At 40.9% G+C, this 27623-nt stretch overlaps 1 protein-coding gene across 1 annotated transcript in view; it reads right to left on the reverse strand.

Moving 5' to 3' along the window:
• IREB2 (iron responsive element binding protein 2) overlaps window positions 1–24077 on the reverse strand; it is a 63122-nt gene extending 39045 nt beyond the window's left edge. The window contains exons 1-2 of the mRNA XM_031668443.1: window positions 23915–24077; window positions 22393–22482 (exon numbers count right to left, since the gene is read on the reverse strand). Coding sequence (XP_031524303.1) covers window positions 22393–22482; window positions 23915–23933 — 109 coding nt within the window. The 5' untranslated portion in view covers window positions 23934–24077. The remainder of the gene's footprint in view (window positions 1–22392; window positions 22483–23914) is intronic.
• Between the last annotated feature and the right edge of the window lie 3546 nt (window positions 24078–27623).

Here is a 27623-nt window from a genome sequence, read left to right on the forward strand (position 1 = left end):
AAGCAGAGATAAAAACCTTCATACAAGAGTTGCATTAATTTAGGAATATCATACTGCAACCATGACAAATACTTGACATTCAAGGAATTCACAGAAAAACTAAAAAGCACAGAATATCAGAATTGAATTCAATAATGTAGACATCCCCTAGTATGGCAAAAAGAAAATGATTAAATTGTATAAAGTCTTTAATAAATTTAAATTATTTCCAACAAAAATGACTAAGTTTAAAAGTAAACTGGAATGCCTGAGTGAGTAAAATTCATTTCACAAAAACTTTGATTCACTCTTAATTACTTTAAGGACACAACTGAGAAAGTGATTTCAATATTTTTAAATTTTCAATCATATTAAATTCTCACACCAGATTGTGCCACACAAAAGTGTTTCCTTACGATTTAAAGAGAAGACTGAATTAATATGGGGTTAGTTGAATAAATCACTGTAATTCACACAATGGATTACCATGCAGCTGTCTAAGGGAGTGAAGTTACATGCTGATAAACAATGAGCTCCAGAATATATCATTAAGAGAAAAAGCAGGGCAGAACAGTGTTTCTAGTATGCTAACTTTCCTGTAAGAAAGAGAGTTTAAAAATATACCCATAATATATTATTTTAAAATAATTAAACATAAGATCATCAAATGTGTATTATGAGAAATATAATTTTAAAAATACATTAGCATGTGTATTTTAATAAAAAGAAACAATGAAAGGATAAACGAAAAAACTAAGCATATATCTCACACAGCATTTCCACTTACTTCCTTATTGGGAGTACCTTCTTGGTACTAAATACAAAAAGAATCACAAGAAAGAAAAGTATATTCAGTCATTAGTGCTGCTATTCAGAGACTGTGATTTGTGTAACAAGCAGCAAGCAAAAAAGTACTTTTTGTTACTATGGTTTCAAGAGCATATAAGTTTAAAATCAGAGTAGCTAATGACAGCTAAAGTAACACGAAGTTTTTTTTTTGTTATTTCACAGGAGCGTTTGCATTTTGGGAATGAAATTGTTAAACCTGAAGTCTTGGAGAATATGCTAACTGTTCACTGGGTGGGGTGGAGGGGGGTGAGGAGGAGGAAGTATACAGAGAGAAGACTTCTGTGTCTGTTGAGTTACATTAGTTCAGATCGTCTAACCATTGTTCTATATATGTAATTTAGTTAATACTGTTGTGTTTAAAGTATACAAAACTCCTAATGCTCAAAGTATGTTAAAAGTAAAGGCAGTAAAATAATCCATTTTTAAACATCCCTTTTTTAGGAAGACCTGTCTTCTGGGAGTGGTATTTGTTAACCTACCTCTTAGAGCTAGATACAGTACTGTACTTAGTCACTGAAATGATAGAAGAGGGAAAAGGGGTGAAGGGTGAGGCTCTTTGCCAGTGTCTCTATACCCAGAGGACAGGTTTTAGATATTAATCATAGGTCTCTATGTGCATTGTTGGTAAAGCATCTGTTTATTGTGAACAAAGTTCAATCTTTATTTTGCAACATCTAAGCTTTATAGATGTCCTGAGGTGACAATGTATGATAAAAAGCAGAGCTAGTGAGTTAGCCAATTTGTAAATATCTTGGTATAATTGATAGAAAAGATGCATCTTGAACATAGAACTGTTAAACCACCTAGGTAGTGTATATCAGGACTTATTCAATAGGTTGGCAGCTGAAGGGCAGAAGGTAGCTTTGGGGTTCTCAACTAACAGTTCATGATATGTGAAAAAGCATGATACATACTGTATGATCTCATTCACATAAAATTGGATGTCATGTATATATACACACACAAGACCTAGAAGGGTATGTCAAACTGCTTATGATTGTGGATGACTTTGTTCCTCATTTCTTGTGTTTTTCAGTTTCCAATAGTGCACGTTACTTTTTTTTTTTTTAATGAAGCTTATTTTTAAAATCTGGGGAAAAAAGTCACAGTAGCCAAGTTAAAGAAAAAAAAAGTCCTTACACTTCAATTATAAACATGGATATGAACTTATGTTTTTCTCTTCCTAAAAAAAGGTATATCCTAGCTCTGTCACTGAAAATGCCCAGAATAACAACAACCCAACAGTAACAAACCCCTAATAACTGTTTGTTTTTTCTAAACACTATTTCCTAAACACACACAACAGAACACTTTTTCAAAGAAATGACTGATTCTAGTCTGGAGAAGGATTTGTACAAAATGACCCTGGGATATCCAGTGTCTGAAACCAAAGAAGTTATCAAAGACTAATAGGGACACTAATGGGTCAATTTGAGCATCAAAATGAGTAATAACTATAATTCACCAAAATACATCAAATATATAAATAGCCCTTAGTTCATAATGACTCTTAAAAAACCTTTCATTGATCACCAATGAAAGTTGCTAGGGCATCAACTCATTACTCTGAAAACTGACAAAGGGGGAAAATCAATAGTTAACATTATCTTTCCTTACTTCAGGTAACCAAATAGAGAAAAGTACTTTGTTATAGAAGAATTACAGCTAGTAAATGTGGAAGAAATGATGTAATTTGAAAGATCACCAATGTGCAACACCTAATGAAATAATGGATCTAGATAATGGTCACAAATAGGCGCTAAAATCATTAGGATTTATGTGGATGGGGAACTTGCAAGCTGATAACACTCATACCCACTTAGCATCACCAAAAGTAAGAGATCAGAGATATTATTTGCCTCCTGATGAAACAAAAACTACATGTACCAACTAAGAAGTGTTCTTGCAAAAACAAGGACGTAAATAAACCTGAATCTAATTAAACCTCTAGCTCTAACTCCCAGTTAACCGGAAACACAGGGGATAGTAGGAAAGTATGAAACCCCAAAGAAGCTATCAGCCAAGTCTAGAATGTGGGACATTCTATAGAATAAAGAACCTAGGTTTTTCAACACAAAAATGGCATGAAAAAAGAGGAGAAGAGGACTATTACAGATTAAAAGAGACTTAAAAGACATAACAACCAAATACTATGTGTTGGCCCTATTTGGACACTGTTTCATCGAACCAAATGTAAAAATATATTTTTGAGACAACCAGAAAAATCTGAATATGAACTCAGTTTTAGATTTTATTAAGTGGACGGGCTCAGCGGCTCACCGCCTGTAATACCAACATTTCAGGAGGCCAAGGCAGGTGGATCACCTGAGGTCAAGAGTTACAGACCAGCCTGACCAACATGGCGAAACCCCATCTCTACTAAAAATACAAAAATGAGCCAGGCATGGTGGCATGTGCCTGTAATCCAAGGTATTCAGGAGCCTGAGGCTCAAGAATTGCTTGAACCCGGGAAGCGGATTCTACACTGAGCGGAGACCTTGCCACTGCACTCCAGCCTGGGCAACAGAGTGAGACTGTGTCTCCAGAAAAAAAAAAAAAAAAACTGATTATATTAAGGGATTACTTAATTTTGTTAGGAATAACAATGGCACTGTGATTTTTTAAAAGTCCTTTTATATATCAGCTACGTATATGGAAGAATACAGGTTAAAAAATGGTGAAATATATGAAACAAAAAATTGGCAAAATGCTGATAAATGGCTGACAATTATGTGGTGGGTTATAAGACTATTCTCACCCTACTTTTTTTCCCGATTAAGAATATACTGATTGGCCAGGTATTGTGGTGTACACCTATAATCCCTGCACTTTAAAAGGCCAAGGAGGGAGGATTGCTTGAGTTCAGGAGATCAAGACTAGCCTGGTCAACATGGTGGAAACCCCATCTCTGCTAAAAATACAAAAAACTAGCCAGGTGTCCTGGCGCGCGGGTATGGCTCCAGCAACTTGGGAGGCTGAGACAGGAGAATCACCTGAGCATGGGAAGTCAAGGCTGATCCTGCCACTGCACTCCAGCCTGGGCAATGGGTGTGAGACCCTGTCTCAAAAAATAACAACAAAATGAATATATTTATTCACTTTTCTAGTATGTTCCAGCACTAGGTGAACAAATGAGATGTGGTATCTGCTCTTACGAAGCTGGAGCCTACTGGGAGATTCGGACCATAAACAAGTAAACAAACAAATATTTAGAAACAGTAGAAGGTGCTATGAGGGAAGTGAGTAGGGTTCAGGACAGAAGATAACACCCTTAGATGGGGCGAGTGGTGAAGGCACCTCTGCGAAAGTGTGATGACCAGCTGGGAGCGGTGGCTTATGCTTGTAATCCTAGCATGTAATCCTTTGGGAGGCGAGGCTGGAGGATCATTTGAAGTTAGGAGTTTGAGACTAGCCTGGCCAACATAATGATAGGCTTAATTTTTTTTAGAGCAGTTGTAGGTTCACAGCAAAACTGAGAGGAAGATATAGAGACTTCCCATATACCCGCTACCCCCACACATACGTAGCCTCCAACACTATCAACATTCCCCACTAGAGCTGTACATTTTTTACAATTGATGAACCTATATCAACATATCACAATCACCCCAACTCCAGTTTACATTAGGGTTCATTCTCAGTGTTGTATATCTCCCTACTTTCATGTTTGAAAATTTTCACACACACAGACTCATAAAACTGTATGTAAAGTAGAAAAAGGGCTACAGTATCCTTTTTGAATACTAGATTAAAAGCCTGTATTTACTACAGGTATGACCTCTGGAAAGTGACTAAGTTAATACATTTTCTTACTAAAATGGGTCTATCAGCTACCTAACAGAGATGTGAAGAATATCTTTCCTACCTCATCTATCCAGTTGGTACATGTAAAGCTCTCAAAGTACAATAAATAGTTGGCATTTAACCAGTATTAGTTTCCATCTTTACTTCAATCAGAAACATAAAAAGTCCCCCAAGCCAGGGGGAATTACAGGGTAAAATTTTTTTTAATAGAACATTTGGAGATAATGGGAAGGAAAATATTATCACAGAAATTATATACAAGATTAACCTTTTATTTAGATAATTATTATGGAAAAACAATCTCAGGAATATTTTTTGTTTGTAAAAGTTATAAACCCACTAGAAAAAAAAGTGACAGGGAGAGGCAAAGTCAACAAAATTTTGAAAAACAGAGTATTACTAGATGGATGACTAGTAATGGATTGAGCAGAACAGAGGAGAGCGAGCTGAAATTTATAAATGTCTACATGGGGGAAAAGTAAGCAGAAACGAAGTTTAGGAAATCAGGATTGCCTGGGATTTCTTAGGAGGAGTGTAAAAAGCTAGCAGACAATGGAACAATGCCTTCAAAATTCCAAATGAAAACAATTTCCAACCAAGAAATTTTTACACAGGAAAACGATCAATCAAGCAAGGTCTCAAAAATGTATTTCTCGGGCATCCTTTCTTAGGAAGCTAGTGGAGGACATGCTCTATAAAACCAGAAAGTAAACAAAAAATAGAAAACCACTAAATCTTAGAAAGTCTCCAAAACAGAGAGCAGACTCTTCTACGACAACGGCTATGCAAGCTACAATGCAGTCAGTCCCAGATGGACCAGAAGATGAAGTCCAGATAGGAAGTCACCAACAGAAGAAAAAAAAATAACCCATAGATTACATGATTATACCAAGAGGAGGAATTTAGTTCTTTTGGAGAGTTTAGAGATGATTTATTCATAACAATATAGAATACTAAGCAAACAAAAAAAGGCAATCCATTAATCCCAGGAAAAATACAAAGTTATATGAGAAATAAGATACAATCATCATTTACTACACGGACTAAGAACATTTATAGTCACAATAACATAAATGCTGAACATTGACTCCACCAAAAATTATGAGTTGCATAAATACACAGAAGAAGTGCCAAATTACCATTTTCACAGTACAAAACTACTAAAGTCTAAGACTGGAAAATCAAGAAACAGTAGTATAAGAAGGGCAATTTAACAACATGGAGGAAATTACCAGAAGAAACAGTCAAGGGAATTGAAAATAGTATTCTCTGGGGAGTAGAAATTGGGGACAGGGCAAAAGGCTACTGTTTTAGTTATAACTAAACAAGTAGGGTTTTAAAAAATTCTTATTCAAAAATTAAAAAGCAATTATCAAATAAGAGTGCTATGAGAAAACACTAATCACAAATGTATTTTATTTTTTTTTGAGACAAGGCCTTGCTCTGTTGCCCAAGCTAGAGCGCAGTGGCACGATCATGACTCACTGCGCCCTTGACCGCCTGGGCTCAGGCAATCCTCTCACCTCAGCCTTCAGAGTAGCTGAGCTACAGGCATACACCACTATGCCCAGCTTATTTGTGTAATTTTTTTTTTTTTTTTGTAGAGATGGGGTTTCGCCATGTTGCCCAGGGAGTTCTCAAACTCCTGGGCTCAAGCAATCCTCCCACCTTGGCCTCCCAAAGTACTGGGATTACAGGCATAAGCCACCACACCCGGCCCCACAAATGTTAACTCAACATTTTGTCATGAAGAAGCACCAACGATCTCAAATTTGTCTAAATTTGCAAAAGTAAAGACTAGAGACCTACTGCCAGGGAAGATGTAAATGAATAAATATACCACTCTCTCTGAAAACAGAAACAAAATGTCTTATTTCTCCCTGTGGTAGCCAATCTCCAAGATGATACCAATAATACTTGCCTTCTGATAGTCATGCTCTCATATAATCTGTACTGAAATCAGTTCTGCTTGTCTGACTCAATAGAGTATGGCAGAGATGACAGAGTGTGTCTTCCAAAGCTGGGCTATAAAAGTATTTTGGCTTCAGCCTTCCTCTCTTAGATTACTCGGTGAAAAGTCAGCAGCCTATTATGAGACTATTGAGCAGCACTGAGGAGAGGCCCATATGGAAAAGAACTGAAGCCTCTCCATCATCAGGAAGCGCCAGCCTGTCAGCCATGTGAGTGAGGCCTTGGGCCACGACTATTCGACTAAGCCACTGCAAATTCCCGACCTACAGAAATTGTGACTTTCATAAATGTTTATTGTTGCTTTTGGTTTAATTTGCTATGCAATAGACAACAAATATGCTTTTCTTCCTCAACTTTTCCAACAATAACATCTGCAGTTGTTTATTTAAGACTAAGGGGCAGATACAGAGGTACTTTATATAAATTATTCCATTTAACCCTTAAATTAAACCTACAGGTAGATATTCCAGTAGAAGAGTTATAACAAGAGAGTAAACTAGCAGATGTGAAAAATGAACACATGCTCCGGTTTTTTTCTTTTTAATAGAGATGGGATCTCCCAGTGTTGCCCAGGTTGGCCTCCCAACTTCTGGCCTCAAGCAATCCTCCAGCCTTGGCCTTCCAAAGTGCTGGGATTAAAGGCAGGAGACACCATGTCCAGCCTTGGTTTGCTTTTTCAACAATATTAATTCTACATCCCCACTTTCAAACAGGTATAAAGTTCAGGAAGGCCCATTTATTCCCTTTCTTCCTCCCTTCTCTCGCCATCTCACCTCCACATATGCTCTTATGCTCCAACTATACCATCTTGCAAGTTCCCTAAACTTCAGAACCTCTCTGATCCCCACTCTTACCACACCTGTTCTTCAACATTGTGGGGACTTTCTCCTTATTCATAGGCACCAGCCTATCCACGCTTTCCTTACTTACGCAGTTAGGGTCAATGTGGTTCAATCTCTCATCCCCAAACCCTACATTAATCCTCTTTGTTCTTTTACCCCATTTGCTCAAGAAAACACCAATCCTGTTCTTTTTTCACCCCACCCCCGCAGTTGGTCCACTCCATATCACCTCCCTGCTTAAGAACTATTCTCTCTTTTTTAAAACTATAATTCATCCTTTCCAAGTGTATGATTTAGTGATTTTTGTAACGTTGTTTACCAAGCTGTACAATCAACATCATAGATCAGTTTTAGAACATTTTCATCATCTCAAAAGATCTCTCATGCCTATTTACTGTTAATCCCTCTCCCACTCCTCTCTAACCCAAGAAACCACCAATCTATTCTTTGCCTTTCCTGTGCATTTCATATGAATGCAATCATAAAATAAAGTCTCTTACGTCTGTATTTTTTTCACTGAGCCTGCTTTTTACAGTTCATCCACATTGTAGCAGGTATCTATAGTCAATTTCTTTTTACTGTTGAATAGTATTCCATTGTATACCAAAGTTTTGCCTATTCATTCACCCACTGCAGGACATTTAGGTTGGTTTCCACTCTCAGCTATGAATAATGCTGCTAAGATCATTTGAAAATCTTTCTGTAATAAACGTTTTCATTTTTCTTGGATAGATACTTAGGAATGAAATTGCTGGGCCACATGGTAAATTTATGTTTAACTTTTTAACAAACTGCCAAATTGTTTCCCAAAGTGGCTACACTATTTTACATTCCCACTAGCAGTGTATGAGGCTTCCCATCTCTCCATATCCTCCCCAACATTCGTCATTGTCTGTCTTTTATACAGTACCCATTCTAATAGGTATGAATGGTAATTTGTTGTGGTTTTAAGTTTTATGTTGAGGAAGAACAATGAGGAAAAAATTCCTAAAACATCAACGCAGAGAAACTAGTACCCATGTAAATACATGATTATAACTTCAATCAGGTCTTCACTATTCACCCAGAAATCCTAATGTTTCTCTGATCTGCTTATTTTCCCACACTCCACATCAATTAACTCTTATCTTCATCCACTCTCCTTAAAATTTAATCTCTATCTTCCACAGGACCTACCCCCACTTCCTACCCCACTGATAAACAGAAACTAACAGTTACCTCTCAACTTCCTCCTACTATACCCACAAGCCTCGCTGCCTCTGAATTCACCCTTTCACCAGTTAAGGGAGCTGCGGACTTCTTCCTCCTACTAAATGATAACTTCTCTATAGGAGTTTTGCATCCTATTTCCATTAACCATTTTAGGACCCAAGAGTCATCATTTCCTCTCTCCTTTTTTTGCAAACTGGTTTCCAATTCAGTTGGTTTCTTCCCATCAACATTTAAACAGCTCTTAGCCCCAACTGACAACAAAAGTACTGCTTTCTTCAAATTCTCTATATTTTCAGTGCCCACTTTTCTACCTTCCATTCACCTTAGCCCTAATCTATATGATTTCTATCCTTAAACACAAATGAAGCAGGTCTAGCTAAAGTCCCAACAGCCTTGTAGCAATATTCAACAGAGTTATTAATTACCTCCTTTTTGAAACACTCTTTCTACTGGATTCCACAGCACCATCTTCCAGTTTTCTTTCTAACATACTGTTGGAAGGCAATTTTCCATGTCTCCCATCTCACATTTCTTCAAGACTTGTGAACAGAGGCAATGACTGCCTTTGTTCCAGACTACTTTTTCAGAGATGTCTATATAGTGAATAGTCTTCAAATACACCATAGCGTCTCGCTCTGGAGCAAAGAGCAGGCATGCTTACTACCCATTATAAAACACTTGGGTTTCCTAAGCCACAGTTCCTTTCCTGTAACACAACCCCTGTGTGTGCAGGTGTTACCTGGCCTTCTTCAACATTACCCTGTAGAAACTGGAGCTTGGGAAACCAACATAAATACTGGTAATAAGGATAATGCTTTGCTGTGAGTAAAATCCATTGTCTTGGATCCAGGAGTCAGGTGCCTCCTGCCAACACACAGGAAATTACATCAGGTTAATTTATTAACTTTCGAGGAAGGTAAAATTTTAGATCCTCTACAGTTCTTTTTCATTTTTAAAAAATAGAGATAGAGGTCTATGTTGCCCAGGCGGGTCTCTAAACTCCTGGGCTCAAGAGATCCTCCCGCCTCAGCCTCCCAAAGTGCTGAGATTACAGGCGTGAGTCACCATGTCAAGCCTTTATAGTTCTTAACACTTCTAGGTAGCCCTATTTTCCTTTTTAACCTCTACTTCTTTATCTGATCTTTAAATGTAGGAGTTCCTCAGAGTTCATATTGAGACTCACTTTTTTTCTTACTCTACACTGTTTCCTCCAGGGAGTACAACTGCCCCTATGGCTTCAATTATCACTACATCTACACTAATAATTCCAAAATACTTTCTGTAGTCCAAGTCTGTCTTCTAAGCTCCAAAATCACATGCCCGATTCCTCCTGAACATGTTTACTTTAATACTGGTATGTTCCCAAATTCACTAGTTACCTAAACTTGAACTCAGTGACTTCCCTTCTGCCCCTTCCCCTTATCATCACCTCATCTTCCATTTCCTAGAGCAGTAAATAGCACCACCATCCTTCCAGATGTTTATGCCAAAACAATGAGGCATCTTCCTCAATGCCTCTCTCCCACATCTTTTTGTCTTCTATCAATATCACCATTAAATCTAGTCCAAACCACCACTACATCATCTCTCGCTTAGATTCCTCAGGGGGTGCCTCCAACACCATACTGTGATTTTCAAAATGTGGTCCTAAACTGCTGATGCCTTAGCAGGACTCAAAGCAGGGGCACCAAACTGTACTACAGGTTGAGTATCCCTAATCCAAAAATCCAAAATCCAGCAGGTGTGGTGGCTTACTCCTGTAATCCCAGCACTTTGGGAGGTCGAGGTGAGTGGATCACCTAAGGTCAGGAGTTTGAGACCAGCCTGACCAACATGGTGAAACCCTGTCAGGTGCAGTGGCTCACGCCTGTAGTTCCAGCTACTAGGGAGGCTGAGGCAGGAGAATCGCTTGAACCCCGGAGGCAGAGGCTGCAGTGAGCCAAGATTGTGCCATTGCACTCCAGCCTGGGAGACTAGAGTGAAACCCCATCTTAAAAGAAGAAAAAAGAAAAAAATCTAGAGTGCTCCAATGAGCATTTCCTCTGAGTGTCGGTGCTCAGAAAGTTTCAGATTTCAGATTTTCAGATTAGGGACACTCAACCTGTAGTACTTGTATTGTTTATTATCACACAAAATACCAGTTTCACTTAAAAATGTCCCTAAGAAGCAGAAAAACTTAATTTTACTAAATCTCAACTGCTGAGGTCAAGTCTTAATATTCTGTGTGACAAAAATGAAATATATTTATACAACATTTCTACTCAATACCAAAGTACATCAGTTGCCTGCAGAAAAACTCTTGTATGATTGAGTTGCAAGCTAAAATTAAGCCATTTTTTTTCAAAGAACAGTTTTTCACTTGAAGGAACTGACAAATTATGGTTACTCAAATGTGTATATTTGGCAAAAAGTTTCTCAAAAGTGAATGAAGGCTGAGCACGGTGGCTCACACCTGTAATCCCAGCACTTTGGGAGGCCGAGGTGAGTGGATCATCTGAGGTCAGAAGTTTGAGACCAGCCCAGCCAACACGGTAAAACCCCGTCACTACTAAAAATACAAAAAATTAGCCAGGCGTGGTGGGTAGGCACCTGTAATTGCAGCTACTCGGGAGGCTGAGGCAGGAGAATCACTTGAACCTAGGAGGTGGAGGTTGCAGTGAGCTGAGATTGTGCCACTGCACTCCAGCCTGGGCAACAGAGCAATATTTGAATGAAATAAGCTTCTACCAGTCTGCTCATTACATTGTTGGTCTTTGAGAAATAAGAGTTCATCAAGTTATGCAGAACTTCCAAATGTGGACACCATTACACTGTATATTAAAACACACACACACACCCCCACACACATATACAAATACATACAAATGTGTTAATATCACCACAGCCCTCTCAACATGGGAGCCGGAGTCCCTATATAGCTGTATGCTCTGAAGGCCTCCTGCCTGTGCCAGTACCTGGACTGAGGCACTCTCGTAAAGAAGGCCTGCTGCTCTGACAGCACGTGGACTCCATCTGTAAGCTGCCTCGAAGGTCACATATTGAGCCGTCACTCCTTCTGCAAGCTCCGACACGGCCTATGAGCTCTGAAGGGCTCTTGCCCCCTACCAGCATCTGTTTTCCCAACGCATGCCCACACCACTAGTTCCTGATCATTAGATCCCCTGCCTGCACTCCAGAGGGTGGCCTACTGCCTACCCAGCAACTCCAGACCAGCTCCAACCTGGCCAAAACCAATATACTTCTCTGTTATTTGTGAGCCAACCCACACCTATTCCAGTGAGTTCTGAACCTCTTCCAAGTTTGTTCTTCCTTGGGTATTCTCCCTTAACCCTACAGTACTATATACAATTTTTCTGTATTACAATTATTCTTATCATAGTTAATAATTATGTATATTAAGTTTCCTCTGTTTAACCTATTATGTGGTTTCTATCTCCTGACTAGACCCAAATTGCTACAACATAGTACTGTACTTTACGCATATTTTCCTTGTATGTCCCCATTACTAAATCGTGTGTTTTCTTTAGCACAGATACTATCTTAGCCATCTTTCATTTGCTAGAAATATACAAGTACTCAATAAATATTAGCTGAATGACTTAAATGGTATTGTTGAGAGACTCATGCAACAAGTAAAAAAAATGGACTAGATTACATCTGCCTTTTCTAATTAGGAATTTCTAGAATTCTATGAATCCACAAAGCTAACCCTTTAAGGACAGGTAATTAAAAACACCACGGAGGAACCAGGATGCTGGTAATTTAAACTGGTTAAGTATAGTAATTCATGTTATCCCACTTCTGAAATAATCTGGTAACAATAAATATCCTTTGATCAGTTACTTAGTAGAAGATCCAATAGGTGGTTCAGGCTCTGAAAAAAAAAATGCTGAGGTCTGCTATTGTATATGGGAAGCATCTGATGAAAGGCAAACCAAGGCTCCCAAGACTGCAGATTCTACTATTCAAGGCTAAATAGCTGCTGCAAAGATTAGAAAATAAAGTGTATCTCTCAGTAGAGGGGTCACAAACTCTGTCTCATGTCTGCTGGCCTGCAGACATGTTTTGCTTGTTCTGCAGAGTTTTCACATTTTAAATTTAACTGCCAACATTTAAAAAACCACAGGTCTTTCAATCAGAACACTTTACAATACAACCTTATACTTCTGCTGGAACTTAGTAAGCACCTACTCTATATAGGACATGTGCCTTCCTGTTTGCCACACAATTCCCAGCAGAGCATTTCACTTGTTTATGTTGCCTCTCTGGTCCCTATAAGCATGAGCTTGCAATCCCTGCTGTAATAGGTTTTTACAAGCATAGGTTTTGGAATCAAGATTTTTGTTCATGCTTCTGTTCCACCACTTAGTAGGTAATGGTAATTAGTTGTGGGACCTCGGCCAAGTGTATAACAGAGCTTATAGAAGTGGATAAATACATACTCAACAAATACTTTAAAAAAATTTTTTTTTATTACTGACATTACTAAACTGGGAAATAGTATGGTATTGGAGAGAAAAGGTGTTGGTCTTGAAATCAGAAGATATGAGTTTAAGGCTAAGTTTCCTCACCTAGAAGATATGTTGTGACCTTAGGCACATTACTTAGATTTTTAACCTTATCTGTATTATCTGCACACGGCAGATTTAAAACTATCTTCCCTGCTTATCATGAAGCAGCAGAGTGAAGTAAAAGGGTGTTGTTATTGGTAAAAATGGAAAATTCCAAGTTCAAGCAGTAGTGAAGAAATTACCCATGAGGAATATCAGTACTCTAGTAAGCAGGCTTTAGATAACTAAATGTAACAGAGAAATCCATCAGCCTGAAGGAAGGGGGAAAGACTGAAGCCACAGGTTCTCTAAGCCTGCCAAAAGCCCCCAAAGAGATTGCATCTTTGGAGTCCAGACTGGGAAAGGGGGGCTAGAAGACCAGAGCAGGAACCAGCCAGCATAGCTACAGGGTAAAGCTAGCCCTGCTGAAGGCTAGGGGCCTGGAGAAAAGATTAGGAAGCCCTTCTAAAAGGCCCTGTAATCACATCAGGCCTGGCAACAGGACTCACCCATGCCCATGTCTGACTAGAAGCAAAGAAGTGTTTCTGTCTCTAACCAGAACCAGGCAGGATAGAGATGATTTCCAATAAAGAAAGTCTGACCTCCACAGAACAACACCTTGTCTCTTCAAATAAATAAACAAACTCTGACCTTTTTTTCCCCTCTTTTTAAACAAATTGCCATTGGGTCCAGCACGGTGGCTCATGGCTGTAATCCCAGCACTTTGGGAAGACAAGGCGGGCAGATCACTTGAGCCAGGAGCTCGAGACCAGCCTGGCCAACATGGTGAAACCGCATCTTTACTAAAAATATAGAAAACAGTCAAGCGCGGTGGTGCGCACCTGTAATCCCAGCTACTCGGGTGGCAGAGACACAAGAGTTACTTCAACTCGGAAGGCAGAGGTCACAGGGAGCCAAGATCATGCCACTGCACTCCAGCTGGGATGACAGAGCAAGACTGTCTCAAATAAACACATACTTACTTACATACATACGTTGCCATTGACAAGAGTCTGAGGAAGCAGAAAACAAAACAGATCCCTGCATAAGATTTTGTTTTTTCACCTGTACTGGCAGGTCCTCAGAATGCCTATACCACAGCCCTCTTTCTAAAAAGTTCCCTCTACACCAATTGCTGGTGGGCTCTGGGTAGTCTTGCCACCCTGTCATGAATGGCTGGGACCTGGAGCCAGCCTTCCAACAGACAACCAATCTAGAGTCTGGCCAGTGGCATAGGGAATAGCCAAGCACAAATGCCACATCTAATAGGCTGCCTCAGTCTTGTTCTGTGATACCTTGAATTTGACTTAGGGAGAAGGCAGAAAACAGATGGAAACAAAGAAGAACCAAGAGAAAAAGAAAAGCAGAATAATGAGCTGGGCACGGTGGCTCACACCTGTAATCCTAGCACTCTGGGAGGCCAAGGCAGGAAGACTGCTTGAGGTCAGGAGTTTAGGAGACTCCCATCTCTATAAAAGATTTAAAAAAATTAGGCCGGGAGTGGTGGCTCACGCCTGTAATCCCAGCACTTTGGGAGGCTGAGGCAGGAGGATCACCTGAGGTCAGGAGTTTGAGACCAGCCTAGCCAACATGGTGAAACCCCGTCTCTACTAAATATACAAAATCAGCCAGGTGTGGTGGCACACACCTGTAATCCCAGCTACTCAGGAGGCTGAGGCAGGAGAATCGCTCGAACCTGGGAGGCAGATGTTGCAGTGAGCCGAGATCTCCCCATTGCACTCCAGCCTGGGTGACTGAGCGAGACTCCATCTCAAAAAAAAAAAAAAAAAAAGAAAAGAAAAAGAAAGGAAAGCAGAAATAGGGAAATCAGCTCAATCAGAATCATGGGCTCTACATAAGCCTACTGAAAGGAACAAAAAGTCTAATCTGACCACACAATCAGATCCCCTCAATTTTCATATTTCCTTCAAATCTTCACAATAAACCCCCCAATTTAATGTAGAAGAAAAAACATTTTTTTCTTCACTTCATTGACCAACAGAAATTGAGCCAACAAGAAAAATAATATCTACTATTGATCAAGGTTCAGAAACACATATTCTTTTCATTCACTACTGGTAAGCATGTAAACTGGCATTATTTGCTAACATAATACAACAGATGTCCTTCGTGGTGCCTATCAAACTGCTACCATTCTCAGTGGCCTGTGGCCTCCTTGGTTACAGCAGCGAAGCAAAAGCCAATCCCCTGGCAGGCTGATGACCAAAAGTCTTGTGAGAAAGGAGACACTGGGGCGATTAGATTCACCTATCAGAAAGGTGTAATCAGGACACAGAGAGACTGAACCGGAAAGGTGTTAAGAGGTAAGCTAGGGTCTGAGGTTGCCATTTGAGGCCATGTACAAAGTGAGTGGGCAGAGGGGGATTGTCTATAGTGAAGTGGAGGAAGTAGAAGAGTGGAACAGGGTAGAAATCTGAAGCTCCTCAGAGAAAATAATAAAGAACTTTCTTAATTCTGGGCCACCACCATTTTCTTGAGAGACAGCCACGTTTCATTGGCCTGGAGAGTGCTGTGCTGTATCATTACAATAAATCCTTCTTCACTCGAGCTAGTGTCTGTTCCTTGGAACCAAAAGGGCCTAATCTAGAATAGAAATTGACAATAAAAGCAAAGTTGAAATGTGGAGGGTTGATAAATATACGGCTGAACATGGACTAGTAGGATAATGTCAGGTAAAGGTAATCCTTGGAAAGTTAGGTACTATGTGTACAAATTACAAGCAAACTATTTCATTGCTTTCCCAACCCAGTCTTTTCAAGAGTCCACATAAAAGATGACCAGATTTGTGTCTCTACCAGCAAGACAACCGGACCAGCAATAGACTCCTGACAAGTGCAGTCAAAATAGGTTAAAACAACAGGTAAGCCAGATACAACGGATCACACCTGTAATCCCAGCACTTTCGGAAGCTGAGGCAGGAGGATTGCTTGAGGCCAGGATTCAAGACCAGCCTAGGCAACGTAGGGAGACCCTGTCTCTACAAAACATTTAAAATTTAGCCAGGCATGGTGGCATGTGCCTGTAGTACCAACCACTTGGGAGACTAAGGCAGGAGGATCACTTGAGCCCAGGAGGTCCAGGCTGCAGTGGGCCATGATTGAACCACTACACTCGTCTGGACAACAGAGCAAAACCCTGAGGAAAAAAACAAAACAAGTACAAGAGTCACCTAGAGGTACAGTCTTAACCGGTTGGTAATCCAGCCATAACATACAAGAATGGTCAGTAGTGGCTATATTGGGCATTATACAAAAATGAGTAAGTAAAGTAAGCTGTAGAGATAGATGGAAGACTGGATATTCAAAAAGAAACAGAAAATAAGGAAACCAGGCAGCCTTCAAGTGACAAACAGAACACTGCCTCTGGCTTAGAAATTCTGGTTCCCTGAAACTTGACTATGCTTTCTTCCTTTGTCTTTGGATGTCTGGAAACTGCAACCTATTTTTTACTTGAGTGAGTTTTTGTTCCTTACAGTCCAAGGTAAAAACTGGAACCAGACCGGGCGCAGTGGCTCATGCCCGTAATCTTAACACTTTAGGAGGCCAAGGTAGGTGGATCACCTGAGGCCAGGAGTTCCGAGACCAGCCTGGCCAGCATGTCGAAACTCCGTCTCTACCAAAAATACCAAAAAAGAAGGGTGTGATGGCATCGGCCTGTAATCCCAGCTACTCCAGAGGCTGGAGAAGAAGAATCACTTGAACCCAGAAGGTGGAGGATGCAATGAAATGAGATTGTGCCACTGCACTCCAGCCTGGGCAACAGAGCAAGACTCTGTCTCAAAAAATAAAAAATAAAAGACTGGAATCAACAGAAAATAGTAAAAGCATAAAAATAAAAGTGTGTGATGGGGTGGAGGGAATAACATACTTTCAACCCAACAATTCTATATAATGACAAGTTTGCACAAAAATGTAAGTATTAGCACATGCAAAGCTTTAGAGAAAAGTTACTATCAGCTTCAATATTCAAAGGTCTGTTAACTAAACCATAATGCACTCATACAGGCAATATCGTGCAGCTATTAGAAGCTGTAGAGAAGTACAGGTATCCCTTTCTACCTGAACTCATGCTCCGTGACTGAGAAACCAAATAGATTCAGATGGCAAGGGATACCTGTATTCAATGACATGGAAAGATGTTCATGATATATTAAGTGAAAAAAAGGGTTACAACATATACTCTATTTTTATTAAAAGTAGCATATTTACATATACTTTTGTATACACATAAAAATGAGACTTTCTGTACCATCTGCAATGTTCTTGTCTTTCTGTGATTCTTCTAAATGATAAAAACTCTCCTAAATAAATACAGGATTTTCTTTCAAAGGCTGCAAGGTAGGATTTGGACACTAAGTCCCAGCTCTACTGGAGGACTAAGCAGTACTGTGGTTAAAAAAGCAAGCAGACAGAAAGGACAAAAGAAAGAGTGAATGAGATGACCTGAGATAAAGAAGGGTGCCTGGGGGCTTTACACCACCAGAGGCCCTGTTGCCCAGTAACAGGTACTATCTTAAAACTACCTTTCACTCCAGCTAGGCCAGTCTCTCTACTGTCTTCCCCTTCATTCGAGATAGTCATTCATGTTTCCACTATGCTGTTCATTCTAATTATCTGGTGTTGACTGTCCTCCATCATACATGGAGACAACACTGATTTTTCCTCTCCCTAAAAATAGCAATAGTTTCAAATTCAGAGATCTACTTAAGAGAGTCACCCAAATCAGCTACTCGAGAGGGTGAGGTGGGAGGATCTCTTGAGCTCAGGAGTTCGCGGCTCCAGTGAGCTATCATCATGTCACAGCACTCCAGCCAGGGTGACAGTGAGACCCTATCTTTATAATTTCTTTTTTAAGAGTTACTCAAAATCTACATTTTGAGACTACCTAGATTTTGACATGTTTCTAGTCAGCGCATTGGAGTGCCAGACAGCCAGCTCCAGAATATTAAAGAGATTCCCCACAACCGGCTAAGTGCAGTGGTTCATGCCTGTAATCCCAGCACTTTGGGAGGCCAAAACAGGAGGGCTGCTTGAGGTCAGGAGTTTGAGACCAGCCTTGTCAATACAGCAAAACTCCATCTCTACTAAAAATAAAAAATTAGCCGGATGTGGTGGCACACACCTGTAGTCCCAGCTACTTGGGAGGCTGAGGCATGAGAATCACTTGAACTCTGGAGATGGCGGTGGCAGTGAACCAAGATCGTGCCACTGCACTCCAGCCTAGGTAACAGAGTGAGCCTCCCTCTGTCTCAAAAAAAAAAAAAGATTCTGCACAAGCAAAATGATATAAGATCAAAATGTAATCAATGTCTCAGATGTGCCCACTTCCATAGAGGTACCTTGAGTATAAATTTGGGAAGCAAAAGGATAAAATAGCAGTAAAAAAGCAGAAATCAAATAATCTGTGTTGAACTCTAAAGTCAGAATAAGAGAAGGCATCAGGCTGGTAACGCAGATAGACTAGGCTAGTTCACTTACCACTCACTCCCAACCACTTCTCCCTTTCCTTTCTCTATTGTAAAAGCTGTAAAGGTAAAATACAGTACCCCATCTTATCTATAGCTTTCTGTGGTTTCAGTTACCTGCAGAACAGCACGATAAGATATTTTGAAAGAGAAAGACTATATTCACATAACTTTTATTACAGTACGTTGTCATAACTGTTCTATTACCAGCTATTGTTAATCTCTACTGTTCCTAATTTATAAATTAAGTTATATCACAGATATGTACGTATAGGAAAAATATATATACCAAACAGTATATACACAGTTTGGTACTATCTATAGTTTCAGGTGTCTACTGAGTGTCTTGGAACATATCCCCCATGGATAATAGAAGACCATGATTATTCCATCTTTCAGCCTTCTTGAAGCTAAGAGTGGCCACTGACACTTTGGCCAAAGAGGCAAAAGCCCCTGGAGAGGGTTTTTCTTCTTGTTTTGTTCCTCCACCTGCTTGGAACACAGACATAATGCCTGGAGGTGCAACCAAAAGAATAAAAACAAAATGGGAAGAAAGGACGAGCCCAGATCCTTGCTGAGATTGGTGCTGCACAGCCCCATTCTGCCCATCTCCACACTTCGTTACGTTAGAAAAATAAACTCCTATTTCTTAAAGTCATTGGACAGCAAGTTTTCAGTTCCTTGCAGCTGTAGGCATCCCTAATACGGTTAGCATGGAGCTCAGAACAATGTTTCTCAACTACCTTTACTCTGCAACATTTATGAGGGATAGAATCCATTTCCTTCATTAATTGTTACTCATTACAACAGTCATTCTCAACCTAGCAGGCATCAAAATGTGGAATGGAGGCAGAGAAAACTGGCTCTGAACCTTGGTGACTACCAAAGCAATATCTTTTTGTAGGGATATGTCTAGGAGGCAATTCAATCTGTTCCTTTCAAAAATGCAGTAAGAATTTTTTGTTCTAAGGCTAAACAACCAAATACTTCCTAAGTTCCTTTCTTTCAAAGTCAATTCTTCAAATTTTACTCCTTATTAGGAAATTACTTAATTATTACTTAATAACCTCTCATAATAATCACTCTATTGAAAAACCAGGAGGGGTTGGGCGCAGTGGCTCACTCCTATAATCCCAGTACTTTAGGAGGCTGAGGTGGGTGGATCACTTGAGGTCAGGAGTTCGAGACCAGCCTGACCTACATGGTAAAACCCCCGTCTCTACAACTATCTGGGTGTGGTGATGTACGCCTATAGTCCCAGCTACTTGGGAGGCTGAGGCAGGAGAATTGCTTGCACTCAGGAGGCAGAGGCTGCAGTGAGCTGAGATCACACCATTGCACTCCAGCCTAGGTGACAGACCAAGATCCTGTCTCAAAAAAATAAGTAAAATAAAATAAAATAAAAACCAGGGTATTGACCCCACATAAATAAAAACCAACTTTCTGTTTTGAAAGTATTTATATTCACAGGTATTCTATTATTGCATTTATCATGGTTATAAAAACTGGTAATTCTGGAATTATGTTAAGTACACATGTACTCTGTACAGTTACGTACAAATTCCCATGACAGCTTATTTCCCAGAGAAAATTTAACTTTCAGATTATCAATCATTCCCTTTCAATGCATTTTACAGTTGTTTTTGATAGTTTCCTACTGATTCCTTAAATTTGAGAAATATAGGTCATCTTCAAGTAAGCACATTTCTACAGATTATACACAGAATTTATACTCAATTTTCAAAACATCATATGTGCTCCTTTAATTTATTAAACTATGAAATCTGGGTTAAAAGACTTCCAAGCCAGGATCACTAGATTATTTTGGAGAAGTAAAAGGGAAATAAAACGACTGTTCTTGTAAACAATCAATCTAGCTGTTTTCTTTTCAAAATTAATGCAAACTCATCATCAGTGAAGGGATAAAATTAATGTGAAAGACATACATCATTAAAAAAATGATCAACCTCCTTTAACAAACATATCAACACAAATCACTGCAGCTACACATGCAAGGTAAAGGATATTGCTCTCATTTTGGCAAACTGTTTATTTTTAAATGACAACCTAATTCTAAAATGGGGATTCTCTAAGATACCCCAAAATAGCTGTATTTCACAATACACAAAACCTATTACACACAGCAGTCAAGAATATTTAAATTCCTCAAAATCTACAGAAAAATCAAAAGAACAATCTTCTTAATTAAATAATGCAAGAAAAAAAAAGGTTAAAGCTCCTTCCAAAACTGACTGCAACAGATGTGGCATTCAATTTACCTTTTCATGTCACTGTCATGAAAAGTTCACAAAGAATAATCAGTCTTCTAAACAGGTCTCTTTACTGGCCTAATTGAGAAAGTTACTCAACTGTCAGTAAAGCCAAAACTTCCATTCAATGCTCTATAGGTCACCCACATTCACTCTTCTGAGACCACAGAGAAAGGTTTGACCTTGATAAGGTGAATGAGAATGCCTGCCAAAACTGTAGGTGTGGAGGTTGGGGCAAATCACGCCCAATACTTCAGAACAACTCAAATCAATGGGTCCTGTTGGTGATTCCTATTCAACAGACAGCAGAAAGAACAGATGTGGGCATTGTTCATTTGACAAAGTAAAATAGGCCAGGCATAGTGGCTCATGCCTGTAATCCCAATACTTTGGGAGACTGAGGCAGATGGAACACTTGAGATCTGAGACTAGCCTGGGCAACACAGCAAGACTCTATCACTACAAAAAATATAAAAATTAGCCAAGTGTGTTGGCACGCACCTGTAGGCCTTGTTACTTGGGAGGCTGAGGCAGGATTGCTTTAGCCCAGGAGTTCAAGGCTGTATGAGCTATTATCATGACATTGTGCTCCAGCCTGGGCAACAGAGCAAGACTCTGCCTCAAAAAAAAAAAAAAAAAAAAAAAACCAAGAAAAGAGAAAGTAAAATATACATTTAATTGGTGTAGAATATAATCAGTCAGTCAGGTTCTTCTAAAAATCACATTAGGCCAGGCGCAGTAGCTTACATGTATAATCCCAAAACTTAGGGAGGCAGAGGCGGGAGGATTATTTGAGCCCAGGGGTTCAAGACTAGCCTGGGCAACATAGCAAGACCCCCGTCTTCACAAAAACTTGAAAACTGCATTATTGGTTTCTTTGAGGAAAAAAAATAGTCCTTAATTAACTTAGATTTTTAAGTGAGAAGTTAAGGTATGGGCCTACATCTTCCCTGAACAAAAGTCGTCATTTTTTTTTTTTTTTTTTTTTTGGGAAACGGAGTCTCACTCTGTCACCAGGCTGGAGTGTCTTGAGATCTCCAGCTCACTGCAAGCTCCGCCTCCCGGGTTCCGCCCATTCTCCGAAGACCTCAGCCTCCCGTGGCTGGGACTGAGGCCACCACCTGTGGCTAGTTTTTGTATTTCTAATAGAAGCCGGGGTTTCACCGTGTTAGCCAGGATGGTCTCGATCTCACGGCCTCGTGATCCGCCCGTCTCGGCCTCCCAAAGTGCTGGGATTACAGGCTTGAGCCACCGCGACCGGCCTGAACAAAAGTTGTCTCAAGAGGAGTATTTAAAATGTTATAGGTATGTGTAGGTGTACCTGTTACAATACGGTGGAAATACATTTAAAATTTCTTCAGCTCAGCTTGACAAATGCATTTTCATCATTAGAGACTAAACAAACCCAAGAAAATGTAAAGCAACATTACCATACTTGGTGCCTCCAAGTTTAGATACATCAAAGAACTTCTTATGTGAACTGTCATTTAATGTTTCAATAAGGTACTCAAAGGCGTATCCTGAAAAAAAATATATATTTTCATTAAACGCAGCAACAAAATATCTTATTCAAATGAAAATACCTGGAAACTAGCTTTATCCAATAGAATTTTCTGCAATGGTAGAAATATTCTATGTTTGAGCTGTCCAGTAAAGTAGTCATTAGCAACGTGTGGCTATTGAGCACCTGAAATGTGGCTACGGTGCCTAAGGAACTGAATTTTTAATTTATTTAATTTTGATTAAAGTCACACAGGGCTAGTATCCACCACACTGGACAGCACAGCTCTAAACCATAATTTGTCAAGTAAAAACTAGTAAGATAATTCACTCCTGAAATGTAACGAAGAAAACCTGGAAAGGGACAATAAGAATGATTTAAATAATCCACGGGGACGTTTTGGAAAGACATGTCTTGAAAACTGCAGAGACAGGAATTTGTGAATTCCACAATTAACATTAGAGGGACTGATTAAAAATAAAAACCAAAAGACGGATTTTTACAGAGCATTCAATAAACCAAAACAAAAAAACTTCTCAATTAAGTCCTTACCAGAGCGTAGTACTGAAAAGTAACAGAATATCTAGGAAATTAGCATATTCTCCCCGAAAGAGACAAGTCCTTCTGGTTTTGCACGAATTGAAGCTGAACTACAAAGTCAAAGATCCAGAGGTCTCATTTGAATGTGCCTCAGCTCCCAACATTCTAGGGGGCAGTGGCGGGGAGGCAGCCTTGAGGTTGAAAAGAACCTTCAGATCTTTTGTGCAGACTCATAGCGGTGGGTGGGCAGGACCCTCAACATTGTTAAGGCTTTCATCCAAAAGGAGAAAACATAAGCACAGCCCATTTTCAGAACAAATAGTCTTTTTTTCTTTTCTTTTCTTTTTTGTAGAGGGAGGTGGACGGGGGAGGAGACAGCGTTGCAATAAATGGTCCGAGAACTGACTGACCAATGTTCAACCTTGACTGCCCCTGATTCGGTTTCCAGAGGCACAGAGAGACTGAGGGGCCTGAGGCTGGACCGTGGAATCAACATCTAGCTGCGTGAAACCCGAACACGGAGACGCAGGCCCCCGCCCTCATCGCTCGCCAACGAGGGGGCGGGCAGGGGAAGATGGTGGGCCTCTCCCTGCCCCTGGCGTTGCTGACGGGGGCCAGGAAGTCGCTGGCAGCAGGCAGCGGCCACCGAAGAGAGAGGGGTGCTGGTCAAGGCCAGCGGTGGGGCGGCCCGCCCTGCGGGGGTCGCGCAAGAGGGTGAGGACCCAGAGCCCCAGCTTCCGCGGCCTAGGCTCACAGGGCGGCCCAGCAGGCAGGCCCTGAGGGGAGCACAACCCGAGCCCCGAGGGCCTGGGCGCCTGCCGAGCGACTCCAGGCGAGAAAAGCAAGGAATTCGGCGCCTAGACAGCGCGCGTTTCCAACTGCCAGACCCAGCTCGGAGGCCCGAAACTGACCTGCTTTTGGGGCGTCCATCGCCGGAGACCATATTATCCCTGCGGGGAGGGGGCCAGCGGGGGAAGAAGGGGGAGGCCGGGCAGGGAAGAGGGGGAGGAAGACAGGCGGACTGGCAAGGGAGGAAAGAAGGAAGCAGGCTCGCGCAAATATCGCGAGAGCCGCAGAGCCAGCCCCGGGTCTGCGCTCGCGGGATTTGTCGCCTAACTCCCGCGAGATCGTCGGACAGGAAAACAAAGAAAGAGAAGGGGCGGAGCTCACCAGAAAGCGATTTCTCGCGCCGTTGCCCCTGTTCTCGCGAGCGGGGGCGGAGCGCCAGGGAGGCTCCGTTGGTGGCATTGGCGTGGCTAGTTTGGCCTTGGCAGCGATCCGTTACTTAGTTTTGGCCTTAAGTTTTCTGTTGGGGTCATGAGTTCGAGCGGTGTGTGCGTTCCCACGAGGTGTCTGTTGGAGTCAGGGTCGGAATAGGAACTGTTAGGAGAAAGAGCTCAAGGAGAACTGCTTTCACCTAACTATAAAGCCTTGCATTAACTTGTCAGACATGGGCGACCCACACTCATGTTTTCAAGTGGGGGCGGCCATACTGATCGGGCGCGTGGGAGGTGCTCAACTGTTGAATGAATGAATTTTTTCTTACACTCCCATAGCTTCCGTCTCTACCGACTTCTTCCCAGTGGCAGTTAACATGCTTAAGCCTCTCCATCCCTCCGCTTCAGCTCCTTCAGTCCCTATGTTCTCCACCTACCAAGCATTATCTTCTGTGGGCAGCAACTTTTTTTTTTTTTACCAGGAAGAGTTGCTCATACTCGCTCTCCCCGACTCACTTCTTATCCTCTTCCAGTCTGGCTTCCACTGCCAGAAATGCCTTTAGCCAAGGTCAGCCATAACTCCACTTTCTAATCTCACATATCTCAATCTTGACTGGTTCTCTCCCATTGTTGAAAAATACTCTTCCATCAGCTTCTGTGCCCTCAGACTCTACTTTCTTTTTTTCTCCTAAGGGTGCTTGATCTCAGGCTCCTCTGCAGGCCTCTTCCTCTGCCCAGCTTTTAAATGTACTGGGCACTTGATTGGCACAGTAGCTCGTGCCTGTAAATCCAGCACTTTAGGAAGCCAAAGTGGGAGGATGGCTTGAGCTGAAAAGTTCAAGACCAAACAGAGCAACATAGTGAGACCCCATCTCTACAAAAAAAATTTTAAAATTAGCTGGATGTGGTGGCATGCACCTGTAGTCTAAGCTACTCAGGAGACTGAGGTGGGAGGATCACTTGGGCCCAGGAAGTTGAGGCTATGGTGAGCCATGATTGCACCACTGCACTCCAGCCTGGGCAACACAGCAAGACCCTGTCTCAAAAAAAAAAAAAAAGTATTGGACATTAAATGTGCCCCCAGGGCTCTGGTCTTGTACCTTCTCCCTCTGTCCATTTTCCCTGGCCCATCTCATACATCTTTTGATTTAAGTTATTAGTTAATATATTGATGCTTCCCAGTCTGCCTGTGACCTAAACCTATCTCCTAAACGCGGAGGTATATATCCTAGTACCCATGGGATGCCTCCACATCCCAAGGCACCTCAAGCTAAAAATCTCAAAAACCAAACTCATCATTTCCCTCTTTAAACCCCACTATTTCTTTTGTATTGCCTGTATCAGTGAATGGCGCCACCATCCACCTGGTTGTCCAAGTCAGAAATCAACACATTATACCTGACTCCTTCACCCACTCCCTTTAATCATTGATCCAAGCCCTGTCAACCCAAACTCCAATATATTTCCTTTATTCACCTTGCTGTATTTTGTAACATCTCTTTAAAATCCCAGCATGAAATTCATAGGTAATACAATCTACATACACAACAATATATACTCTACTTAATGACCTAACTATAATATAAAGGAGAAAAATAGGAAAGTAATTTATTAGCAAATAATATGTATTACAATATGTAGGTGCACAGGCATGTCTCTATTAGATGACAAAATTGAGTAATCAGATGCTTGTATCTACTTATAACGAATGAGTTTGGTTTTACAGGACATATAATATTCGACTGGGCCAGGCACAGTTGGTGGCTCAAGCTTGTAATCCCAGCACTTTGGGAAGCCAAAGCAGCAGGATCGCTTGATGCTAGGAGTTTGAGACCAGCCTGGGCAACATGGTGAGACCTTGTCTCTACAAAAACTTAAAGAGTTAGCCAGGCGTGGTGGTGCATGCCTGTAGTACCAGCTACTGTGAGACAGAGGCAGGAGGATCACTTGAGCCCAGAAATTCAAGATTACAGTGAGCTATGATTGTGTGACTGCACTCCAACCTGGGTGACAGAATGAAACCCTGTCTCAAAAAAAGGTAAGGCTGGGTGCGGTGGCTCGCGTCTGTAATCCCAGCACTTTGGGAGGCCAAGGCAGGCGGATCACGAGGTCAGGAGATCAGCCATCTGGCTAACACAGTGAAATCTCGTCTCTACTAAAAGTGCAAAAAATTAGCCGGGCGTGGTGGCGGGCGCCTGTAGTCCCAGCTACTCGGAAGGCTGAGGCAGGAGAATGGTGTGAACCCAGGAGGCGGAGCTTGCACTGAGCCAAGATCACGCCACTGCACTTGAGCCTGGGCAACAGTGCAAGATTCTGTAGGTAATATTCAGCTGAATATGGTCAACACTTTTTATTTATGTCTGACATTGCAAAATAAGGATTCAATATATACGTACATATGCATAAATATATATTATGAATGCATATATGGTAAATGCACATATGTAAATGCACATATGTATAAAATGTACATATGTATCATGAATGGCCTCTAAAGACTAATGAAAATATATTTGTGACTCAAATTTTGGAAGTGTTGTCACTATTGTGATTTTCTGAAATGGTGAATAACTCTTGGTAAAGTTCAAAACAACAACAAAAAAAAACCTTTGCTTTTTTTACACAATAGTTGTATTCCTAGAAAATTCCATATATATTAAAACCATACACAAATTACTTTTGTTTTTACTTGTATATGGGATTAAACTCTAGGCTCAGATAATTATAAACAAATGTATTGCTATTGTTTTTATGTTTGTGTGTATGTTTAATGTACTTGAATCTCTGACAGTATGGGTCTTGTTTGATTCTTTCTTTTTTTTTCTTGAGACGGAGTCTTGCTCTGTAGGCCAAGCTGCAATGCAATGATGTGATCTTGGCTCACTGCAACCTCCACCTCTTGGGTCCCGGTTCAAGCAATTCTCCTGCTCCAGCCTCCTGAGTAGCTGGGAATATAGGCACGTGCCACCACGCCCAGCTAAGTTTTATATTTTTAGTAGAGATGGGGTTCTACCGTGTTGGCCAGGCTGGTCTTGAACTCCTGACCTCGTGATCCGGGGTTTTACCATGTTGGCCAGGCTGGTCTTGAACTTCTGACCTCGTGATCCACCCGTCTCAGCCTCCCAAAGTGCTGGAATTACAGGCGTGCACCACCAGGCCTGGCCCTTGTTTGATTCTTTGTTGTGTACTTCTATAGTGTGGAATGCAGGTAATCCAACATTCATTAAATCCCAAGAGTGCCCCATGATGGTGACAAACAAAAACACCCATTTTCTCAGTGTCCTGCTTCCACTGAGAAGCACTAACTTAGAACAATCATGATATGTTCCCGTGTGGCTGGACTCATTACTTTTTTTTTTTTTTTTAACAGTTTTATTTACTTTTTGAAAATTTTATTTATTTT

The sequence above is a fragment of the Papio anubis genome, chromosome 7 (assembly GCF_008728515.1).
Source record: "Papio anubis isolate 15944 chromosome 7, Panubis1.0, whole genome shotgun sequence".
Classification (NCBI taxonomy): domain Eukaryota; kingdom Metazoa; phylum Chordata; class Mammalia; order Primates; family Cercopithecidae; genus Papio; species Papio anubis.